A 22,728-nucleotide genomic window follows, 5' to 3' on the forward strand; every position below is an offset into this window, starting at 1 on the left:
AATTAGTCACTTCCTTTATTATTTTCTGAAAATCCCTGAAAATGTTCTGTCAGTGGGCCTGGGGATCCCAAGTTGACACAATGCCGCTCAAATGGCTGGTTTGCTTGTGTTTTAGTGTGTTTGTTGCCACCTCTAATGTGTGTGTGTGTTTGTGTGTAATAGGTTCATCAGTTTCTGTACTTTGTAAGCTGCCCAGAATTACCATGTATGAGTTAGGCAGCCATATAAATTTGTTTAATAAATGAGTAATAAATATATTTAAACCACAAAGATTAAAAAAATTGGCACCAAAGTTAAACTTTTGGCTGTGTATATCTCCTCTTCCCACCGCCCTGCCCAGAAAAAAACTCTTATAAGCTTTTAATCAACTTGGAAAAACAATCGACTGGAAAACCTTTTTTTCTTTTATATTAAATTCTAGTGGAGAATATTTTATTTTTCTCAAAAGATAAATTTTTATTATGTCCTTATACTTTTCAGTGATTGTTTGACCTGGGCTTCTAAAGAATGGATATTAGATACAGTAGACCAAACCTGGGTTCAGATCCTATCCCCATATGGTGGATAAAGTCTATTGTTTCTGAAATGGTCCAGAAACTATGTACTTTATATAATTTATATCAGCTTACATGATTTGTGTAATTGTGTTATTTGTATAAAGACATAATTATGCAGATAATGTAAATTACTCATATCAATTACATAAATGTAAAGAATTATTTCAATTTCATCAGTTCAGATTTAATGGACACCCTTCCCTTCAGTTTTCTGTAAATCAAGATTTTAGTATATTTGGTATTTGTTCAGCAAAATCAACATTTTGGTGAGTTTTTTATACCAAGCCATGATATTCTTTTTACCTAATGCCTAAGGTATTTTTGTGGTCTGTCAGGAATCCCAGCTGAAAACACAAACTATTTGAGGTTGGAAGATAATACACTAAACTTCAGAGTTTGTAACTATTTAAGATGGTTTAAATGAGGGGATTTTGAGCCAACACCTGCATTTTGCAGATGGTGGGAAGAGGAGATATACACATAGATATTATTATTAAGCAAACAATTTTGCCAAGTACTGTCCTCCAAAGAATGAATGAACCCAGGACAAATAGATTTACCTATTTCAGTGGTTCCCAAAGTGATTGGTACCTCCCCCTGGGGGGCAATGGGATGACTTGGGGGGGGGGCGCTAAGAGGCAAGGGGGATGGCAGAGGGACGCTAAGAGGCAAGGGCGGTGCAATTCAACTTCCCCCCCCCACCCCACTTGCCTAGCTTGCTGGTAGTTGAGAGGAAGGCGAGCCAGGGCTGACCCATTGCTGCTTGGGTCCCACCTGGATTTTCCGCAGCTATTAGGTCTTGCCTGCTAGGAGCAGGGGTTGGGGCTTGCCTGCTAGGGGTGCCTCTTGCCTGCCGCCCCTTCCCTCTGCTGCCCCCCAGCCTGCGTGCTTTGGTTGAATGTGGGCTGCCGCTGTTAGAACGATGCGAGTCAAGCCTCATGAGAGCGGATCTTCCACCCATGGAGCTTGTATAGCGGCGGCCTGCACTCTGCTAAAACGCTCAGAGGGGCAGCTGGCAGAGGGGGATGCAGACGGCGTAAGCCTCGTGCTTCCTGGTTATCTTCTGCATTCCCCCTCAGCCACTGCGACCTGCGAACCCCAGCAGCTGAGGAGATGTGAGCTGGCGGGGAGCTGAGTAGCGATGGGTCTGCCCTAACTGGCTCACCTTTTCCTCTGCCACCAGCCACGGGAGGAAGGTAAGTTTGTAGGTACTCAGGAAAGCCCAAACCACTGTGGTGGGCGAAGCTGCAGCTTTGCTTGAAGTTCCCAGCCCTTTCCCCAAAAGAGGGAGGGATGGAAGTCCCACCCGCGGCCCCTTTATTGGACCCGGAAGCCTTGCCTGTTGGCTTTTCCACGCAACGTGGGACAGTCTCACCCAGTCCCTGGAACTCTGGGAGACTCGTCATGAGCGATGCTGCCGGGTGACTACCTTGTTGGAAGAGTGTGTGTGTGTGTGTGTGTGTGTGTGTGTGTGTGTTTCAGGTGGGTCTCCTAGCTTAGGAGGAGGGAGCAAAGGAGGAAGGGAAGGGATAGAGAGAGGGAAAGAAAGAGAAAGAGAGAGGGGGGGAAGAGGAAGAGACAAGAAAGTAAGGAAAGAAAAGGGAAAGAAAGAAAAAGGGAGAAAAGTGATAGACAAAGAAAGAGAGGGGGATGGAAGGAAAGGACTGTGTAACACTGCCGTTTGCTCCAAGGTGGAATATAAACCAAATAAGCCAGCCGTAGTGGTTTATTTCCACATACAGAACTGTCCCTCTCGTTGGTAGTTTTTTGACTCCTGCATTGGGCCGGAGTTTGGACTAGAAGACTGACTAGAATCAGCCTTATGATTCTATAATTCTATTTGGAGAAGCCACCCACACTTCTAGGAGCAGAAGATAACCTTAGCATTTCAGGTTGCACATTTCTGGTTTAAATCTTACCTGTCGATGAATGCAAGCACCTTCAAATGGAAATATTTTCCTTTATATATGTTCTCAATTTTTTCTCAAATCTCATATTTGTGTCCCATTATTTATAAATTTGGTTTTTAATTGAAACATGTTTTCTAATTTTAAAAGCTTATGTTTTTTCATACTGCTGCGCTGTGTACAGATTTAAGTTTCCACACATTCCAGAATAACTACCTAAATGTTGTCACTTTGTGGAGGTAGTGTGCCTGAAAATTAGATGTTTGTAATTTTTGGAAATTGGGTATCTGCACATTTTCTATTTCAGTGAATAATTGATTTTTACCCCTAAACATTTTTAATTTGTCCCAGGATACCAACTTGTCACCTTTGCCTGTAAAAATATTTTGCAAAGATGAACAACACTGTACTGATGTTTCAGAATACATGATTCAAAAAGGCTTAGCACTTAGAAAAAGGTATGTATTTTTAAAAAAGGAATAGTGGTTATTCACTTTCAAATGTATTTAAAATGTTGTTTTCTATATAAAATTAATGCTCTAATTTTAGCTGTAATCCCTTCAATTATAAACCAACAGAAAAATGTGTGGTCTAAATTCGGAATAGGACAGCTCGCTACAGCCAACTTCGCTGTGGACAATTTGCTGTGGCCAACTAACAGAACAATTCAACGACTCAATTTAATTATTTAAAGTAGTTAAAAAATATTTTAAGTTTTGTCATTCACATTTCATTTTGTTCTACTTTTGGTATCCTTTCTTTAATGTGTCTATTCCACTATTTCTTCAATTAGTGTAATTCTTGTCCTGCAGTGAGTTGTCCCGTAGTGAGTTGGCCATGGCAAGTGAGTTGGCCATGGTGAATTAGCCTCAATGCAGCATTTAAGGCCAATAATATGTATTTGGTTTTTAAAAATTTGGTGACATATGTTCTGTTGAATTCTAATAGAGCACCTAAAATTGATCCAAATCAAGCTTCGTCTGATGAACTACAAAGGAATGTGGACATAAAGAAGCTGGTTTCAGAAAAAGAAAAAGAAAAGCTGGTTTCAGAAAAAGAAGATCCTTCTAAACTAGAAAAGCATTTTGACCCTTCAGATACTGATAGTAAGCAACAAAAACTGAAAATATCAGTGGCTAAGCCTCTAGTGGTTGAGGCCTATAAACCACCAGTTTTTCCTAGCTTGGATTGCTTCAGTGCTACGGTTAGCTGTGTTTCAGATAATGGAACAATTTATGTGATTCCCACGTCACAAGGTAAAGGAAAAATTATGTACAATTATGATAGGTGTTAACATAATTTCAAAGAAATGTATATAAATGTGATAGGTACTATTCCAGACAATCAAGTCAAAAATGACTCTTCGTTACAACAGAATTCACTACAGTTATTTTCTACATTATTCAGGACCTTTTCCAGAACCTTCTTTTTAGGATATATGGAGACAATGACTAACCCAAAGTCACTCAACTGGCTTCTGTGCCAAAGGCAGGACTTTCATGGATTTCCAGTTTCTAATTCCAGTTTCTAATCTAGCACTTTAACCACTAGGCTAAACTAACTCTCTGTAATTGGAGTGAAGGCATTGAATTAACATGATCCAGTTATATATTGGTGTATTTAAAAAAATGCTTGCTGAGATTCCCATTCAAAATGTGTAAAGAATATTTATAAGTGACTGACTATTGTGAAAATGAATGATTTGCAGACACACATAGCCCCTATTTTTCATTTACTTGAGCATAGAAAAATTCTATTTATTCATGTTTCTCTATACATACTAGCAAGTTTCTATTGAATTCAATGCAACCTGAAATCACTGATATTTCCTGAAGTGTTCTATATAATACAAAGATATAGATAATATCGATAATACATAATAACTATTTTAAAATAATTGATATAACATAATATAAAATATAATATGTTAAGTAATAATAACCATTTTGAGTGCAATCCTAAAACACTTGGAGTGCTCTTTGAACATCGGCAATGACAAAATCAGCTTTAGTCAGTTGCAAAAGGCATGTCTATTTGGAATAATTTATATATCCTATAACAAAATTTCTAGCACCACCAAACAACTTCTGCCTATTCCAGATCTTTAGGAAGAACTCAATAGGTGGATAAAAATACCAAATGCAGTTTAAATATCTGGCTGAGTGTGCAAACAGGTATAATAATGTATTAAATTTACATATTGCCCAATTCCCAGCAACTCTAGATATTCATTTTCTTGTTTTTAACAAACAAGAATAAAGATGACAGAAATGATAACGCTGGACAGGAACAAAGAAAAAAACAACCACTACAATCTAAAGAGGGTTTTGGTTGCCCTTTTCAAAGACTTGGGCCAAACTACAAGTATTTGTTACCTGGAATTCTGGACATGCACCTGTTCCTTTATCATCCATCACATATTTATTTTTTCATTCAATTTCTGCAATCACCCATCTCAATTTCAGAGGCACACAAATATATTTGTCATAGCAATAAATTGGTTATTATGACTAGCACTAACTATATCTTTATGCATTGCTACTGCTCTTCCTGTAGCTCAGCAGTCTCCAATCTTTCTGGCACCAGGAACCAGTTTCAGAAGAAAAATTATCTTCCATGGATTGTGGGAGGGGACAGTTTGTGAGCAACGTAGATGATGAAAGCTTCGCTTGCTTGTTCATCACTTGTGTGGCCCGTTTCCTAGCAGGCTATGGACATCTGTGGCTCCAGGGGTTGGGGACCTCTGCTGTAGCACATGAATTCTCTCTACTGGATTCATTGCTTAGAAAACTAAACTATATATGTATGCATATTATATATTTTAGCAGTAACATATATGGAGTTATATATTGAATTGTTAAAAGAGAATATACAATAGTGGCAAAATGGCTGATATATATCCATAACAGGAGTTGTAGAAATACTTAAATTGCAGTTAGTGGCTGGGGACACAAAGGGAAGGGAAGAGATCTATGTATCACTAGAAAGTTGTTCCACAATGCTTTTTATTCATAGTAGGGGAGGAAGTTGTATCTATTTATATTTTCCCTTTGTATTACATTGTCTTTTTTTAAAAAAAAACTCTTCTTATTAAAAGTTTTGCAATGGACATAAAAACTAACACGATAAAAAAAGCAGAAAAGAGATAAAATAAAAAAGACAAAAGGTGCACAAAGAAAGAAGAAACTTCCAATTTCCTTTGCAGTAAATATATAAGTATAGTTACAAAGTTTTCCCTTACTCCACAATTACAAAAGAAAGCTCACTCTTTTCTATTATCCAGCTTTTTAAAAAATAATAGAAACCATGAATCACAGGTGCATTTTCCCATTTTACACAAAAAAGTTATAATGTGTTTCTAGTCAGCCATAAATATAGACTCTAGAGATAGATATATTCCTCTAAAAGAAGAAAGTTAATTCAGCCATCTCTGAAAGTTCCACCATCTTTACCAATCATTATATTCATTGTGGGTATTACCATAATTATCCACTTTTGAGCATATAATAATCTCATTGTAATTGCAATATATAAAAACAGTTCCATGACATTTTTCTAGCTGCTTATCCATTTGTCCCTAAAGAAAAATCTGTTATTTCAATTGTATTTTAATGCTTAAATCTTCAGAGTTAATGTATGTATTTGTATCCAATTTTTTTAGCTTTTTTATATATCTACCAAGCAAGATAAAATATCTCCCCATTGTTCACATTTAAAGCATTCTATGCAAAGTTAGTATTGCGTTATCTTTAAAAAAAAAAAAACTGTTAAAGAGATAATAATCTTAACACCATTTGCTTGGATTTTTCCTAGAGCAAAAGTTAAAAGAGTTAATGGGTAATATACAAGATAACGTCAAAGGTTTGGGCCTTCTGAAACCCTATAACTGGAAAAGTGGAGAAGCTTGTGTTGTAAGAGCAGCAGATACAATGTGGTACCGAGGTGAAGTTAAAGAAGTTGGCGCTGGCATTGTAAAGGTAAGATTGATGTTTTTAAGATTTTCACCACTGGTGTTCTTTTTCTTGTGTTTTTGTTAAAATGAAGGCAATGTTGTTGGTGGAAATTCTCAGTCATCCAGGTCATAGTTGTCTCAAAAGCGGGTTTTCAAAAGGTAACTGGGCTTCCTTTGTTTTTCCTTGAAGATATTTCACTTCTTATACCACACTACCTATGTCCTGTTTACAACATAGTCCTTTTAGCAGTTCCAAGAAGATTCCACACCCATTTGCATTACTCAGGTAACCTGGAGGGCACAGATAAACCTCCAAGTGGCTTCAGCGACTCTCAAAAAGAGTGCTAACGACCAGATGACTGCAAGGAATATAAATCCTTCCAACTTCTCACCATTCAGTCAGAACTGAAGAAACTTCTTGGATGAAAAGTGAAATGTCTTTCAAGGAATAAAAAAGTCCAGTTGCCTGGGGAAGACAGTGTTGTAAAAGTATATCCCTTTGTTATAAAAGTATATTCCCTTGAGTATACTTCCTACTATGGGGACCTCTGCTGTAGCACATGAATTCTCTCTACTGGATTCATTGCTTAGAAAACTAAACTATATATGTATGCATATTATATATTTTAGCAGTAACATATATGGAGTTATATATTGAATTGTTAAAAGTGTTGCAGAAAAGGAACGTTGCCGATGATGATCAGACTGGGAGACCAAAATTGGAGAATATACAATAATGGCAAAATGGCTGATATATATCCATAACAGGAGTTGAGCCAAATCGAAGCAGGAATGGCTCCCTTTCATACGAGACAGGACACAGCAAGGCAAATTGAGACATTTGGAACATGGTTTTTGGAAAAAGTTATGAGACCAGTTAGAAATACTAGATGAAAACATTTAAAAAGAAGCTATCAATAATCTTTAATGATCTGTGTAAAGTAGAAATACTTAAATTGCAGTTAGTGGCTGGGGACAGAAAGGGAAGGGAAGAGATCTATGTATCACTAGAAAGCTGTTCCACAATGCTTTTTATTCATAGTAGGGGAGGAGGTTGTATCCATTTATATTTTCCCTTCGTATTGCAAGATGAACAAGATGAACACATTTTCAAGAAGCATTCCCTTTTTTTAGTGCCTCTTGCTTCCCATTTATAACAAACACAATGCAAATGACCTATCATTGCCCCTGGCGGGTTCACATTTTAGAAACTAGTTCAACTAAATAAATATTCTCTTAACGTTATATATGAATCAGTTTGCTGTGTCACATCTGTTTTCCAAAACCATATGACCAGAGATGGGTTGGGCAGCCTTCTTGTGCCTTTGTGCGTGAGAAAAGTTTTTCAAAAAGAACTACGTCATGAAATGAGGTACCTGTTCTTGTGTATTGTTACTTTTCATAGGTACATTATGTGGACTATGGATATACTGAGAAAATTCCTCCATGCCATCTATACCCCACGGTTTTGTATGCTGAAATAGCTCCATTTTCTATACCATGTCATCTGTATAAAACTGTACCAGTGAGTTAAATGCTATAATTTGAACATAATGCATTTTTACAAGACAATATATGAAAATATACAAATAATTTACCTTCATGATGCAGTGTAATTGTATCAATATTGTCGTTCATGCCTATCATCAACAGAATTGTATTCCCCTTCCACTTAGAAACAAGTATTAGATACATATTTCACTTTATAACAATAAAATGTTTTGGGAATTCTAAGTCTTTCCAAGGCTCACTTCCTATAGAGGGAGACTACTAGAAAGTAGTAGGCTTTTAATGCATACAAGCCGTATATTAGATGAAAGTGTTTAATATTAACGAACTCTGGTAGCATCAGAATGCAGTATTGCAGGTTAAACTCTGCCCATAGCCAGGAGTTTTATCCTGATGTGGCTCAAGGTTGATTCAGCCTTTCATCCTTCTGAGGTCAGTAAAATGAGGACCCAGATCGTTGGGGGCAATATGCTGACATTGTAAACTGCCCAGAGAATGCTGTAAAGCACTATGGGGTGGTATATTATTGTTTTTGCTTATGCTAACTCTCTAGCATGTTCCTGTGCCCCAGCTTATTTCTAGGGAGATGCAGAATACCAGTTTTCATTCTTGTTCCAGCACAAATCACCTATCTGCTCAATATGCAGATTTGTTGCTTGTCTCATTGTCTAGTAAAGTGAAGAAAATTAAATCTTCTAAGCTGTCATCTACACAAGAATTAAAGCAGCAACTTATACATATTTCCCTCTGTATTAAGTATTTTAATATTCTCTGGATTATTTAAATTCTATTAAATGACCAGAACACTTTAGTAAGATTATAAAGTCTTAACGACCTACCTCCAGGCTTGATTTGCCTGAATGCCCTGGGTAGAATCAGATAATTTCCAAAAGGTGCTGAAAGGCAATGCTTTGTGTATAACAATTCCTACAACATACAGTAGACAAAGATAAGGAAAGGGTGTGATTTTATTGTAAGGAAAAGGGAGGTTATTCGATTGAAAGTAGCAAACAGAAACCAAGAATTCAGTGGAGAAAAATAGAGATTAGAGTTCAAGTAGAGATAACAGGAGAAACCAAGAATTCAGTGGAGAAAAATAGAGATTAGATTTAAGTAGAGATAACAGGAGAAACAAGGAAAAAGTTTGGATGTGTTGGCTATTTCATGAGTTATGCTTGTGCTAAAGAACAAATGATACACTGAAGATGTGGAATGAAAAATAATGGTTTGAATGAAGTGTTACTGAACAAAAAAATTAAAAGTTTGTATTTAGAGTTCAGGTTCTACTCCTTTTGTTCAGATAAGCTATTGCCATGTAGTCTCAAAATTTTTCCTTTTCTATGAAATGTAAGTAGTTGTACCCTATAGGAGCCAATTTGTGATAGCATTTAAGACAAAGCTTTGAAATTCCAACTGGCTCCAAAGATTGTTTTCCAATATTTCCCTTTTTGAGACATTCTAGCTCCAACTAAGCACATCATCAGGATAATAGCAATTCTTCATTGCTTTTTTCAAGTCTTAGAGAATATGCCAGATGTTAATTCCAACAGGTAGGGCTGTTTGCATAAACATGGTTGATCTTTGGCCTGAAAACATCTTGGTATGTAATGAAAAAAATACAGTTGTGCTTACCTTCTGCTTTTGAGGTTCACTCAAATTTAATCATTTCCTGTTTCTTGACTATTCTTTCTCCAGATTAGCTAGTCTTGTGAATGGAGGTTTTGGATCAATGGCTTTTCATAGTTGATAATCGATTGGTGTATTTTTTTATCACGATCATTTAGGTTGGCAACATTTGGCAGCACGATGCAGTTGAATTGCTTAAAGAACTACTTACAAAAAGATCTGTTAAAATACGCATAATGGTATGTCTAAATACTGTATTTTATATTCATTATTTCAATCAGATGCTACCCTTACCAAAGGCTTGGGGTGGGAGCTAAAAGTTAAAAAAAAACCACAATCCCCTTAATCAAAAATAAATAAATTTAACTAATAAAATAAACTAAGTACAATACCAGTATTATACAGAAAGAAAATTCACAAAAAAATACATCCCTATCAAATGATGTCTGTAATAAGGCCTACCAGTCCATGATCTAATCATGATTAATAAGGGTAATCTGGAATGCATTACAGAAATCCTGTTGGGTGAGGAGGAGGAGATCCTCTTTCAAAAATAAGCTTCCTGAGTTTCGGACATGACACCAGCCAAAACACTGAGTGGCGAGTGTAGCTATTGCTGTCCAGAAGTCCCCAGTGATTACCAGCCGTGCTGTTCTACAAGTAACTACATATATGAGATTCTGTGAAGTTAGACCTTAAGAAACAAATGAGGTTGCCGCTTGTGTATGAGCCTCCCTGTGTTTAATTCTGTGACAGATGGCAGTGATATTCACCAGGCTTATGGTTCTGGAGTTCATAGCTCAGGAGTTCATGGATCTGATCAAAGTTATCAAAAAGCCTGATACATAGTTTTGGAGGGCTATCTGTGTATGCAATGTTAGATCTGATATTTTTCCCCAGGTCACATGATCTGGAGTCCTTATATGTCCTTATATGTTGTTATTAGACCCTGGTTATGGAGAGATCACACTCCCTGTTTGCCATGGAGTTCTCTGTAGGAAGTAACAATTTGTTCAATCTGCTCCAAATAGACCAAGCAGGAAGTCTTGGATTCAACACAACCATAGCATGGCTGAATGGCTGTAGATTTTAAGGTCCCCTAGATCTGGAGATCTTCTGCCATTAATTCCGGAAGAAATTGCAGTCTCATGGACAGGATTGGTGGGTAATCTAGGGGTCCTCCAAATAAAAGTTTGAGTCTTCAATCACTTCAAAAACATGATAGTTTTAATTCATAACCTGAAATCCGAAGGAAGGAGCAAATCATGTTCGTCATAAGTATGGGAAGTATCAGTCAAAAATTCCTGCTTCCAAGGTTTCATAAAATAGCATTTTCACATAGACAAGACCGGGAAGGAGTTGACCTTATTTAATTGGATTGGAGAGACTTGAGTCAGAAGTAAAAAAGAATGTAGCTTCCCATTCTTTTTTCTTGATGAGTTCCACATGATTTGGTACAGAACCACACAGGGCCTTAAAAATGACAACCATTGTAAAGAACCCTAACCCTGAGGTGGTCTACAAAAGTAGAAGTCTTTTCCTCCACCAACACCGAAGGAACTGAAGAACTTGCTCTTCACTCTGATTCTGTGGAATGGTCCAGAAGTATTGAAAACCTCTGACCAAGAAGATTGTGTTCCCCTGATCCCAGCTTCTCTAGAGGTTATTCACAAGTGCAACCAATGCAGTTTTGGGGATGCATCCTTGTCTGAAATCAGACTGCCAAGAGTTTAAATAGTCTATTTTCCTCTGTACACATGTAAATATGAAATGTGCTTCTTCAACAAAAGTAATTTGTTTTGGGGTTAATGATACACGTTGTCATGTGTGAGCATTATAGCATCTCTCAAATTACTACAGACTTTCAGTCATAAGCACAGGCCTGTTTTTAGAGCTGCTTTTAGTAGCAAACAGGATGGTAATAATGAGTTTGTTACTCTTTCAACAGGAGCAGTCAAATCCTCCTTGGGGAAAAGTGTGTGTCAGACTCTGGTTTTCGGGGATGTCACTATCTTATTTCATGGCATTCCATAAACATTGTATTACCGAAGACGATGGTGATTCTATATTAACATGGGTATTTTTTTTTCCAATCATTAACAATTTAACTCAAACATTTCATGCTGAAACGAGTTACTTATCCAGGGATAGTACTATCAAGCATACTGCTGGTTGTGATGTTGTGGTCTTTAGGGTTATAGTTAGAAGTTGGCTCAGTATTGAAAATCGTACAGAAAAGAAAAACTTGTAAAAGTAATGAAAACAATGTTTATCAGTGAGATATGAAAATTAATGATTTAAACTCTTAAGAGAGTACCATAACTACTTCCTCTTATATCACCAGTTCTAAACAGCATTCCTAGATGTAATCTGGAGCTGAAATTGCAAAACTAATGCATAGACATTTTCCCCCAGTATAGCATTGATTCTTTCTTGACAAGGACTTTGAAGTTTCTAGAAGTTTCTTGGCAAAGGATTTGAAAACAAAAAAATAAAAATGTTTGCTATTGTCAGTTTTGTTCTGGGACTGAGTTGCAAATTGAGGATAAGACCATAAGACAGACAGACCTTACAATTTTCAAGAATCTTGTTATGCTGTTACAATTAATCAGTGATAGTTCCCCATCAAATTCAGTGTCATTCCTCCTTTGTGTTTTGCTATGCACTGTCTCACAAGTAGATGAACTTCCTCACTTGGGAGCTGTTAAAGTTGTGCTGTGCAACCAGCGTGATTTTGATTTTAGCAGCTTGTAGCCTTAGATCTTAGGTTGTGCATTTCTAGTTTAAATCTTATTTGCTGATGAACATCTTTAAATCCCCATAGTACCAATTTTTTATCATATTGAAACAGTGTATCTGAAAATTGGGTGTCTACACAATTTCAATTAATAATTTATTTTTCCACCCTAACAATTTTCTAATTTGTCTCAGGATAGTAGCTTTTCACTTTGCCTGTAAAAGTATTTCCTTTTACCTATCCTATTACCAGAACAGTTATCAAACACCATCAGAATATAATTGCACCATGTAACTCCGTGGTTTCTGAGGTAAACATAGATCATCTGTTCAGGGCCAGACATTGATTTCCTTGTACAGTTTTTGAATGTTCAGGTTAAGTATTCTCTTTGGAAACACAAACCCTGTGCCTAATGAACTGGTTATGCTGTGACTAATTTCTTTTCTGTAAATTTGCTTTAGAATTCTCTAGGAAGCCTTTAGCTCTCTGTTACTACAGAGTAAATGGCCCTTTTCTTTTGAAAATTCAGCAATCTGTGGCTGACATCTGTTTAATGTATTTGAATATTTATTTGGCTGTCTCTTCAAATTTCATCCCTATCTTGCTAATAGTTTGGATTGTTTATACCATTTAATATGCACTTTGGGGTTTGGTCTCTGTAATCTGTACATAAGGTAGGATTGGGTTGGAAGGACCCTTCAAGGTCTTCTAGTCCAGCCCCCTGCTCAAACAGAAGAACCTATACTATTTCAGATAAGTGATTGTCTAATTTCTTCTCCTTTTGTTACCTGATGCCTCCAATTTAATAAAATTTTCACGATGTTGTTCAATGTTACAAGATATTTTACCATCCCCATAGAGGGCCACAAAACTCCTTCTTGTAAAGTTCATGACTATTTGGTAGTATAGGTAGTCCTATATTTTCCAGCTGAAAAACATTTTTCTGCTTTGTATACATGAAGAGCTTCCTAAATGTAAGTCTGTGAAATTAATACTGTATTAATATTTGAATTTATATGTTATAGGATTCTAGGTTAGAATGCAGTAATGAAACCTTGGAGGAAAATTGTGTTATCAATTATGAGGTAAGGTTTAACTTTAAATCAATGTAAAGGTATTTAATACCTTTAAATAAATGGTATTAGATTCCTACTGTTACCCTGCCTAGCCAATAGCATATTATCTATTACAGTTTGTTCCCAGACGCAAGATGGATCATAGCTTTGTAGAATGGAATCACCTTGGAGATTGCCTTGGATTTCTTCCTCTGCAGTAGTCTAGGAATGTTCATATGTTCAAGTGGCAGTAGTCCTCCAATTAACTATGTTCCAAAACACCTATTTCTCAGTATTTAAAACAGCAGAGAAATTTGCTGCTCTCTAAACAAAATGGGTACATGTAGGGAGTCTGTACAACATAGTCTCCAAGACAGGTTGTTCCTAGTGCCTTCAGAAGCACTCCTTGACGTTCTCTAGGGTTGTTTTGCAAATTATGTTGTAATAATTTGCTTATTTTAGGGATTACTGAAGAATGAACTAAAGACTCCTCTTTTGCCACCTTATACTTCTCCATTATTGCCTATCCTTGGAGAACACTTTCCGGTGAAAGTAACGCACGTTGTGTCACCAAATGAGGTATCTAAATTAAAAATGTTGAACAAGCACCATCATTAACAAGTCTGTTTTGTTTTGTTCACCTCTGTTGACAAAAATTGATTTAAGTATTTTGTTTGTAATTAGTGCTTTTAATTGAGCTACATCAAGCAACTTACCTCATGTGAAGAAATAATTTTGTATTTTAGATTGAGAATTTTGTGTATCATTTATATAGTACTAAAAGAGTGGTGTGGTGGCCTAGAGGAGGAGCTCTCGCCTCACAATAAGGAGGCTATGAGTTTGATCCTAGGTAGAGGCTGATATTTCTCTTTGAGGGCACAATGAGAATATATCTGCTGAAGAAAACTCCACATTAGCGACCGGAAAGGCATCTGGCTGATAAACACTCAGCTCCATTCAGTTGCCCAGACTTCACCCCGCAAGGGATTAGGGGGTAATTACAAGAAGAATACTATATAGTATTAAAACTCTCATGCATCACAAGGCAACAATTTGTGTACAAAGTTGCTTACAAAATATGTCCAAAATCTGGTAGCCATTGGCCTCCTAAGGAAATGAAATTTGGGGAAGTTAGGGCTGCTCAGTGGGGAATCTGCCAAGAAATCAGAAATTGCTTGCACTCCCACTGCTTTTTGCCTTCCCATGGTCATTCTGCTTCTCTGTTTAGATAAGGAAATATCTCTGAAATGCAATCATTTCTTTAAGGGAAAATGATTCAGATAATTTTTCCTCATCTACTTAATCCACTTAATGATGACATTTAAAAATTATTTATGGGAAATGCCCAATAACAATCATTATCATAAAAACTATTAATATAAAAATTAAAATTCAATATATGGAGTGTTTTATGTGGTGGTGCAGTGGTTAGAATGCAGTACTGCAGGCTAATTCTGCTGACTGCTAGCAGTTTGGCACTTCAAGTCTCACCAGCTCAAGATTGACTCAGCCTTCCATCCTTCCAAGATTGTTGGGGGCAATATGTTCTGCAAACCCCCCTAGAGAGGGTTGTAAAGCACTGTGAAGTGGTATATAAGTCTAAGTGAAGATTTTTCCCCTTGAGTTTCTATGGCAATTCCACGCAAAATATGTATCTGATGGAATAACAAGCAGTATCTTCCCTACTCTTTGGGTACATTGCTTCGAATTTACACGAAGATACTCTCAGTCTAATAGATTGTTTATTGAGTTCCATTTGGGACCCTTCAAAACCGTCTAGGATTAAAGATAAGTCACAGGACTCGAATATTTAACCTGAATATTCTAGCTGCTGTCTTCTTCCACTCTAGAAAACTAGTCTAGAGAAAGAATGCTAGAGCGCAAATAAGGAATGTAAAATTGCACAGCTCTAGAAGTGAAAAAGGTGCTCCTAAGGGGACTAGGTATGCTCGATTGCATCTACCAGAGAACCTTAAAAAATGTAAGTTGCCACCACTTTACAAGTTCAAACATATTTTAGTTCAAGCTTATATAGCAGCAACACACCTGCAACCATGCCCCCCACCCCCCATTTCAGGTCCTAATAGTTGCATATCACAAGGAGAAATGTGTGTGAGAGAGAAGCTTATTGTTTGTGGAGAATCTCCTGAGAGATTAAACTTCTCCTACTCAAATTCATTAGCGTAACATTTCTCTCTTCTCCCCTCCCCCCTATTTTTAATATGTCAGTGTTTCACCCAGCTAAGAGTGGCAGATGTAAATTATTAGCATTTACATCTAAATACATCTAGCATTTACATTTACAACACCTGTACATTTCTCAGTGGTCTGGGAAATGAGCAGCCAGAGAAGCGGTATTAGAAAGAAACTGAATATATCTCCACCCTCAACAAATGAAAAAATAAACTTGATTTCTAAAATAAAAGTAATGCAGTAATGAAAGTTGTAACCTGATCTCTTCCCTGCTAATAACTTGATAAGGAAAAATGAACATTTTGCTCTTAATGAAGTTGATTGTTAGGAATTTGATTCATGAATACATAACCCAAATCATGGGTGTGAGTGATTTGATTTCCAAAATAGAGCCTTCCACAGAAGGAAGGTCATTCCCTTCAGAAATTCCTTTTTCGTCAGCATGTCAATTTGTTTTTTTTAAAATATAAACTCTGCTGCCATTTTAGGTCTTATTATTTACTGTTTTGCTTATTTATCAAACTGCTCCCCTTTCTTTGATTAAAATCAAGGTTATCTCTCGATATATTATTATATCTAACATTCTTTGCTTTTACATGAACAAACTTATTTCTGATCTTACAGTCTTTTGATACAGATACTTTCCTCTATCCCAGGTGTATATTTCCATTGTTCACTCAAACAGCACCAGCCAACAGAGATCTACAGAAGATAGCTTGGATTCTGACACTCTAGAGAAAGCTTTGGCTCAGTATAATCAGAACATAGAGACTCTTCCACATCTAACTGATTTTCAAAAAGGTATAGTACTTAGAATAGATAGAATTCTTTATTGGCCAAGTGTGATTGGACCCACAAGGAATTTGTCTTGGTGGCAAATGCTTTCAGTGTACATAAAAGAAAAGATACATTTGTCAAGAGTCAAGAATCATCAGGTACAACACTTAATAATAGTCATTGGGTACAATAAGCAATCAAATCACACTAGGAACAGTATAAATCGTAAGGATACAGAGACAAAGTTACAGCCATACAGTCACAAGTAGGAGGGGATGGGTGATAAGGAGTGATGAGAAGATTAACAGTAATAGTAATGCAGACTTTGTAAATAGTTGGACAGTATTGAGGGAATTATTTGTTATTATTATTAGAATTATTAAAATTATTATTAGAATCTTAAGAAAATAAATATGTAATAGCCTGCTTTAAATATTTTCAGTTGTATTCAAGGTGGCTAACTCCTGTTTGCTTAGAAGCCTGAGAATCATGTCCTATTTTGCATGAGCTGCTTTCCAAGGAAGCTCATCCACATTCAGAAATAGAAGGAGAATCTTGCTGAATTGGGCCATAAGCCCACCTTGTCCACATGGATGCATGCCAAATGGAGAAACTCACATTAGGAAACTCACAACTTACTCCACTGTCACTTCCCAGCAAACTAATATGCCAGAGTGCACACAATGTGACATAAAAGTACTTTGAGACAGGTCTTGTACAAATAGCAATACAGCATTACAGTATGGAAGCACGCACGGAGAGAGAGAGATACGCCCCAACAGCGCCTCTCTTATAAAACAGACTCTTAAAGTGGTATCAGCTCCCAAAACCTCATTCCAGCATTACATCCTTGTAGCATCATTACAGTATTGCAGCAGCTGGTCAGCTATTAAATTATTACCCTGATACACTACTCAAGGTTTGGTGCCTGGGATTCAGATAGCCGTTGATATCACAATTCTTCATGAAATTGTCCAGTTTCCTTTCAGAACCAGCCAAATTGACTGATATTCCCAGGAAGAATACATTGCATCCATGGCTAAGAGGGTCTTTGGAAAGGATGTTTGCGTGCGCCACTTGTGCCCATTGCTGGACTTTTCTCACTTGTCACTCCTTGTTTGAGTCCATCTATCGATCTCGGTTTACAACCATTCATTCAGTGACCATTTGAAGTTACAGTGAGGTTGAAAATATGGATTTATGGCCTGCGCTCAAAGTTATGGCCATTGCTGTGCCCCTGCAGTCATGTGATTAAAATTTAAGGACTTGGCAGCTTGATCACTCTTAGACTACAACTCCCCCTTCCTGCCTATCACTCCCCCCCCCCTTTTGGGCATGTTGCACCATATTTTGTGGGGTGACAAACATTTCCAGAGCTGCATGGCTCTGGGATTCCATTCCATGCCCTGGGAAGATTCAGCCACCTCAGGAAGATTCTGCAAGCATCACCCAGCTGCCCTCTCTCCCAACCTTTCGCCTTTTGCACCCAGTCACCATAGCCAAAGCAGACTGCCTTAGCCACTGCCTTTATTGTCCCCTTTTTGGACCTGCGATGTGATCCTGGGCATTCCAAAATCTCTGACTCTTCAACAGCTCAGTGCTAAACCCCATCAAGCTCCAATATGCATTCATTCAGTCTTCTCTCCCAGTTCTCTGCATCAATTTTTCGCTCAGAGAGTATGTGTAGTAAACATTTGCTGGAGAAGATGAGTCCAGAAAGGCTTCATTTGTTTTCCTTCTGTTTAGTTTGCTTTAAAATAGTAATTGATCAATTGCTGAATCAACAAACCTGGACCTCACTTGAATACAGGTAGTCCTCGACTTACAACAGTTCTTTACTAACTGTTCAAAGTTACAATGGCGCTGAAAAAAGTGACCTATGGCCATTTTTCACACTTAACGCCCATTGCCGCATCCTCATGGTCACATGATCAAAATTCAGATGCTTGGCAAGTGGTGCATATTTATGACAGTTGCAGTGTCCCTGGGGTCATAATCCAGATTCACTTAACCACGTTACTAACTTAACAAATGCAATGATTCACTTAACAACCGTGGCAAGAAAAGTCGTAAAATGGGGCAAACTCACCACAAATGTTTCAGTTAGCAACATACATTTTGGCCTCAACTGTGGTCGTAACTAGAGGACTACCTGTAGTTTTGTGCTATCGAGTTACCTGTCATTTCATTTTCTCCTGCTCTCATCAGGATAACCAGTGTAAAGACATTCCAGCTAACCGAATGGTATGCTTGTCTTGTAGACATGCCCTGCCTCGCAGAATATAGTGACGGTCTGTGGTATCGAGCAAAACTCATTTCTATTCTTGAGTTCAATCCTGTTTCAGTTCTTGTGGAATTCGTTGACTATGGGTCGACTAAAACATTGCCCACCAGCAGGTAAACCTAGAGATGGTCTTTTTTCAAATCACTTTATCAAGATTGATAATTCAGTAACTAGAAATTTTGTGCTGAAATAGGTGTTCCTGTTTTAGATTTAATTAAGATGGTCATAAATTTATCAGCGTGTGTAGCTTGACTTGCAAACTGTGTTCTAGGTTGCGTCAGATTCCGGCTAAGTTCATGCAATATCCCGCTCAAGCATTCAGAGTGTTACTGGCTGGATTTAAACCTGCTTTACATAATTCCGCAACAGAGAGAATTCCTTATTGTCCAGAATGGAGCCTGGATGCATTGTGGGCTGCAATGAACTGCTTTGAAGGCAAAAATCTCAGTGCCTCTTCAGTGGTAAGCCTTTTTTTTTATCCTTCCCAATTTACCTCACTTTCATCTGGGAACTATATATTCCTTCTATATGTAAATCTCTCCATTGAAGCTGCTTGGAAGAAATAAAATCCAAGAAGAAATTAAAAGCTAGGACCATAGCCAGACTCCTTGATAAGTAAGATTTGTATTCAAAACTGTATTCTTTTTCATCTTTGTGAAATGTGGCATAAAGATTTTGAATTTATAGTATGGTGGTCAAAATCCATTATTTTCTAATTGTTTGCTTTATCTATGTCTGCGTATTGTACTTCTATTGGAAATGCTGATATTGCTGCTGAAACTATATTTGTTGTCTCTTTTGAAAAACCATGCTTCCAAGACACATTCACCAGAGCACATTATATTTTTATATGAAGATGGACATCTATTTCATATGAAACTTGTGGAAATGGGATTTGCAGAACTGACACAATGATAGGTAAGCAAGCAGCATTGATTATTATCTATGTCTTTACCAGCATTTTAAAACTATTGATCGTGCTGAAAATTTGCAAAAAATTAGAGCATGAAGTTTATGAATGGATCCCACTAATTTTGATCAGTGATTTTTTTAAAAAAATACTGTACTTCTTGTAGAAATTGTTTTAAACCGTGTAAGCCCTAATATTTCTAGGAATATATAAAATAAAACTTCAACTTTCCTTTTTTTTTAACTCAGTCATAAAAATCAGCCACATACAGAGGTGGATTTAAACTGAAGGTGCTAAGAACTGTATCCAAATTGTAGCCAAGGTGGAAAATAAAGGCACCAGAAAAGTGAATTAAAAAATAAACAGGAAAGTTCAGTAAAAGGACCAATGCTCTTATAGGTGTTTGTGAATAATAGCTGTATTATCCAAATGGTTCCCCCTTTTTATAATCATTAATGCAATAAGGACTCAGTAGCAATACTATTTAGAAGTTGATTGCTTGAAAGTTTGTGGTTATCTATTTTTACAGTCCCAGGTATTGATATATTGGAATAATACTGTTTTTTGTTTCAGATGTGGACTACCTCAATTAAAAAAAAAATCAACTGATTTTGTACTAAAACTGTCTTAGTTATGGTTTTTTGTAACTTCTGGAAATTCTACACAGAAGTGTGAGTTTTTTGTTTACGTTGTTCAAGTGCTAATAGTTGTTTAAATAAAAAAATAGTTGAATTTGCATCAAAATGTCTTTACATTAGTTTGTTTTATTTAATAAGTAGGGATAGGGGAAATATTTCCATTGAGCATGGAACTTCCTGACCCAAGAGCAAAAACGGTTGCTTCAAATTCTGGGTAAGAATTCTGGGAATTAAAGTCTGCAGAACTTAAATTTGCCAAGTGTGAAGTCTACCAATGTAAATTGTCCAACTACAGAATGATTGAACCATCCCACTTAGCCATCTAACAAAGACTCTTGGCCATTTGTTTTGCTAAGAGTATACTTTACTGAAGCTTAAATAGCTACAGAAGTAACATAAGATGAATCTGAGATTTTTCCGTGCAAACAACACAAAGGAAAGTTCTCTCTTCCTCCCTCCCTCCCCCAACCATCTCCTGGTTATCTGCAAATGTCCAATCAGGTGCTTGTATATTGTTCAGGAAACAGATTCCCTGGTTCCCAGCTCTGCATATTGTTACTTGACACACATACACAACCACTAATGTCAGACTGTCAGCTCATGAAGCTTGGATAGATGAGATGCAGCCATGACAATGATTTTTAGATGTCAGTAAAACCATTTTCCATAAATCATTTCAGTACTACCACTATTAAAAGATTTTTTTAAATTATTGGCAAGTTTGACATATATTTTTATGCAGTCTTTTGTTACTGTTCCAGAAGTTTCCAGTTATGTCCTTTATGCAGATCAGCTCCCCTATATCATCTCTTAGAAGCTGTTAAGAGAGACTACAGACTACCAAATACAGTTGGCAATATATATCAGCAAATAATTTGACACACCTGTCCCTATAGTAACTTTCCAAAAATTTGACCAATAGTAATTTTTTCAACTATACAAGGTGGTTCTGTTTTTCTAAGTTTAAGATTGATTAATCTTATAATAAATTCTTCTTAAATATTTTTCATTAAAACTAGAATACTTATTTTCAAAACTGTATGGGGATTATGTGATAATATGGTTAAGTTCTTTACACTTTGGTTGCAGGTTTTTTTCTTCCAGTGATTCACACCAATATTTTACTGATTAATAAAAGATGTGCCTGTTGTGTTTATTTTGAGTAGCTTTCCTACCAGTATCAGAAATGTGGAGATGTAGATTTTTCCAAAACATTTGACAGTGTTGCTCATTACGTTATGATTAGCAGGTTAATTATTTATTGGCAAGATGGCATGTCTATTAGAGAATTGGCTTGAAACTAATCTCAAAGAAAGGTCATAAAGCTTCCTAAACAAATTAGAGTGAAAGATCAAATGGAATGCCACAAATTTGGTTCAAGACCTACACACCAAAATTTTTAGGTGGAATGAATGCTTATCAGATTCACAGGTTACACAACTGGGTGAGTAGCTAATACAAGAGAAATGGTTTGAAAATAAAAGTGAATTTTAATAGTCAAATGAAATAATTATTTAGAAAAAAAATTGTTTAGTCTTTAAAAAGGAGACGTGGATTTTGTTTCTAATATAGTATACAGCAATGTTAATATAGAAGCATTAGACATGAGTTTTAAAAATTATTTATTAAGAAGTTCATTACATGTATACAAACAGAGAGGTTTTAGATTTTTATGCAAACAAGACAACATCTAGAAAATGTAACAAAGAAATGTTGATAAATATTAAGATACAGCAAAACATAAACATTCAGGGATGAGTGTCCATGACAACATCACCATTCTTATTTTTAACTCTTAGTCTACCAGAGGCATATTGAGTCTCTTGATGTCCATCAGCATAAACAGTTTTGATTGTGCCATCAGGATACTCACGTCTTTTGAAATCAGCTGTATGCACTTCTTGCTGACCGTTGCTGAACTCTATAATCTTACTTCCATCTCTGAATTAAAATACAAAAGAATACCAATACCTCATCTTATTAAATTCTGCGGAAAAGAAAAATTAGGAACTGGGAAAAAGAATATGATTTTAGCCTAGTTACTGTTTGAGTTCAATTGCTAGGCAAGGTAATTTTCTATAAAATGTGCATACTTCAAATATTATTTTGTGTTTCTGGTATTGATAATCTTCCTGTGAAACCCAGGGTGGGATACAAAATAAACACAGTCCCCCAAAAACAGGTGAAGCCCTTTTTATTCCTTCACTTTCCTTCCAAGCTCCAAATATCCTTGACTGGAGACAAAAAAACTCCCACACAAGCAGTTACAAGAAGGAGGAAATGCCGTTTAAATTATAAAGAGTTAAAAAAACAACGCAAACCAGGCAAGATAAGGGCTTGAAGACATCCACAGATATCAGAACACACACTGGGAAGGACGCCAAACTCAGAGAGGAACAATAAACTAGAGATATTTCCATGCTCTGTTTCCAGCACTCGCCCATACACATGTCCGTCCTCTTATTCAGTTGTCACAGCTGCAGCCCATGAAGAGGATCAAAGCCCTCTCCTTCCCCAGTAAACCATGTCTCTCCCTTATCCTCTCCTCCCTGCGTGCCCTAGGATGGAGAGGGGATGGGCCTG

At 36.8% G+C, this 22,728-nt stretch overlaps 2 protein-coding genes across 3 annotated transcripts in view; one reads left to right on the forward strand and one right to left on the reverse strand.

Moving 5' to 3' along the window:
• The window catches only part of RNF17 (ring finger protein 17), a 49,595-nt gene extending 29,350 nt beyond the window's left edge, over positions 1-20,245 (forward strand). Inside the window, exons 22-34 of the mRNA XM_087937129.1 lie at positions 2,816-2,922; positions 3,413-3,720; positions 6,278-6,441; positions 7,822-7,941; positions 9,710-9,790; positions 11,500-11,628; positions 13,314-13,373; positions 13,806-13,922; positions 16,193-16,337; positions 18,575-18,710; positions 18,869-19,058; positions 19,417-19,515; positions 20,081-20,245. Of these exons, the coding sequence (XP_087793255.1) occupies positions 2,816-2,922; positions 3,413-3,720; positions 6,278-6,441; positions 7,822-7,941; positions 9,710-9,790; positions 11,500-11,628; positions 13,314-13,373; positions 13,806-13,922; positions 16,193-16,337; positions 18,575-18,710; positions 18,869-19,058; positions 19,417-19,512 (1,653 nt within the window). The 3' untranslated portion in view covers positions 19,513-19,515; positions 20,081-20,245. The remainder of the gene's footprint in view (positions 1-2,815; positions 2,923-3,412; positions 3,721-6,277; positions 6,442-7,821; positions 7,942-9,709; positions 9,791-11,499; positions 11,629-13,313; positions 13,374-13,805; positions 13,923-16,192; positions 16,338-18,574; positions 18,711-18,868; positions 19,059-19,416; positions 19,516-20,080) is intronic.
• A 1,505-nt stretch (positions 20,246-21,750) lies between these two features.
• Positions 21,751-22,728, reverse strand: part of CPAP (centrosome assembly and centriole elongation protein) — a 29,669-nt gene continuing 28,691 nt past the window's right edge. For both annotated transcript variants that reach the window (XM_087937130.1, XM_026708848.2), the window contains exon 17: positions 21,751-22,086. In XM_087937130.1, coding sequence (XP_087793256.1) covers positions 21,894-22,086 — 193 coding nt within the window. In that variant the 3' untranslated portion in view covers positions 21,751-21,893. The remainder of the gene's footprint in view (positions 22,087-22,728) is intronic.

The sequence above is a fragment of the Pseudonaja textilis genome, chromosome 7 (genome assembly GCF_049901715.1).
Source record: "Pseudonaja textilis isolate UNSWEBS1 chromosome 7, rPseTex1.2, whole genome shotgun sequence".
NCBI lineage: Eukaryota > Metazoa > Chordata > Lepidosauria > Squamata > Elapidae > Pseudonaja > Pseudonaja textilis.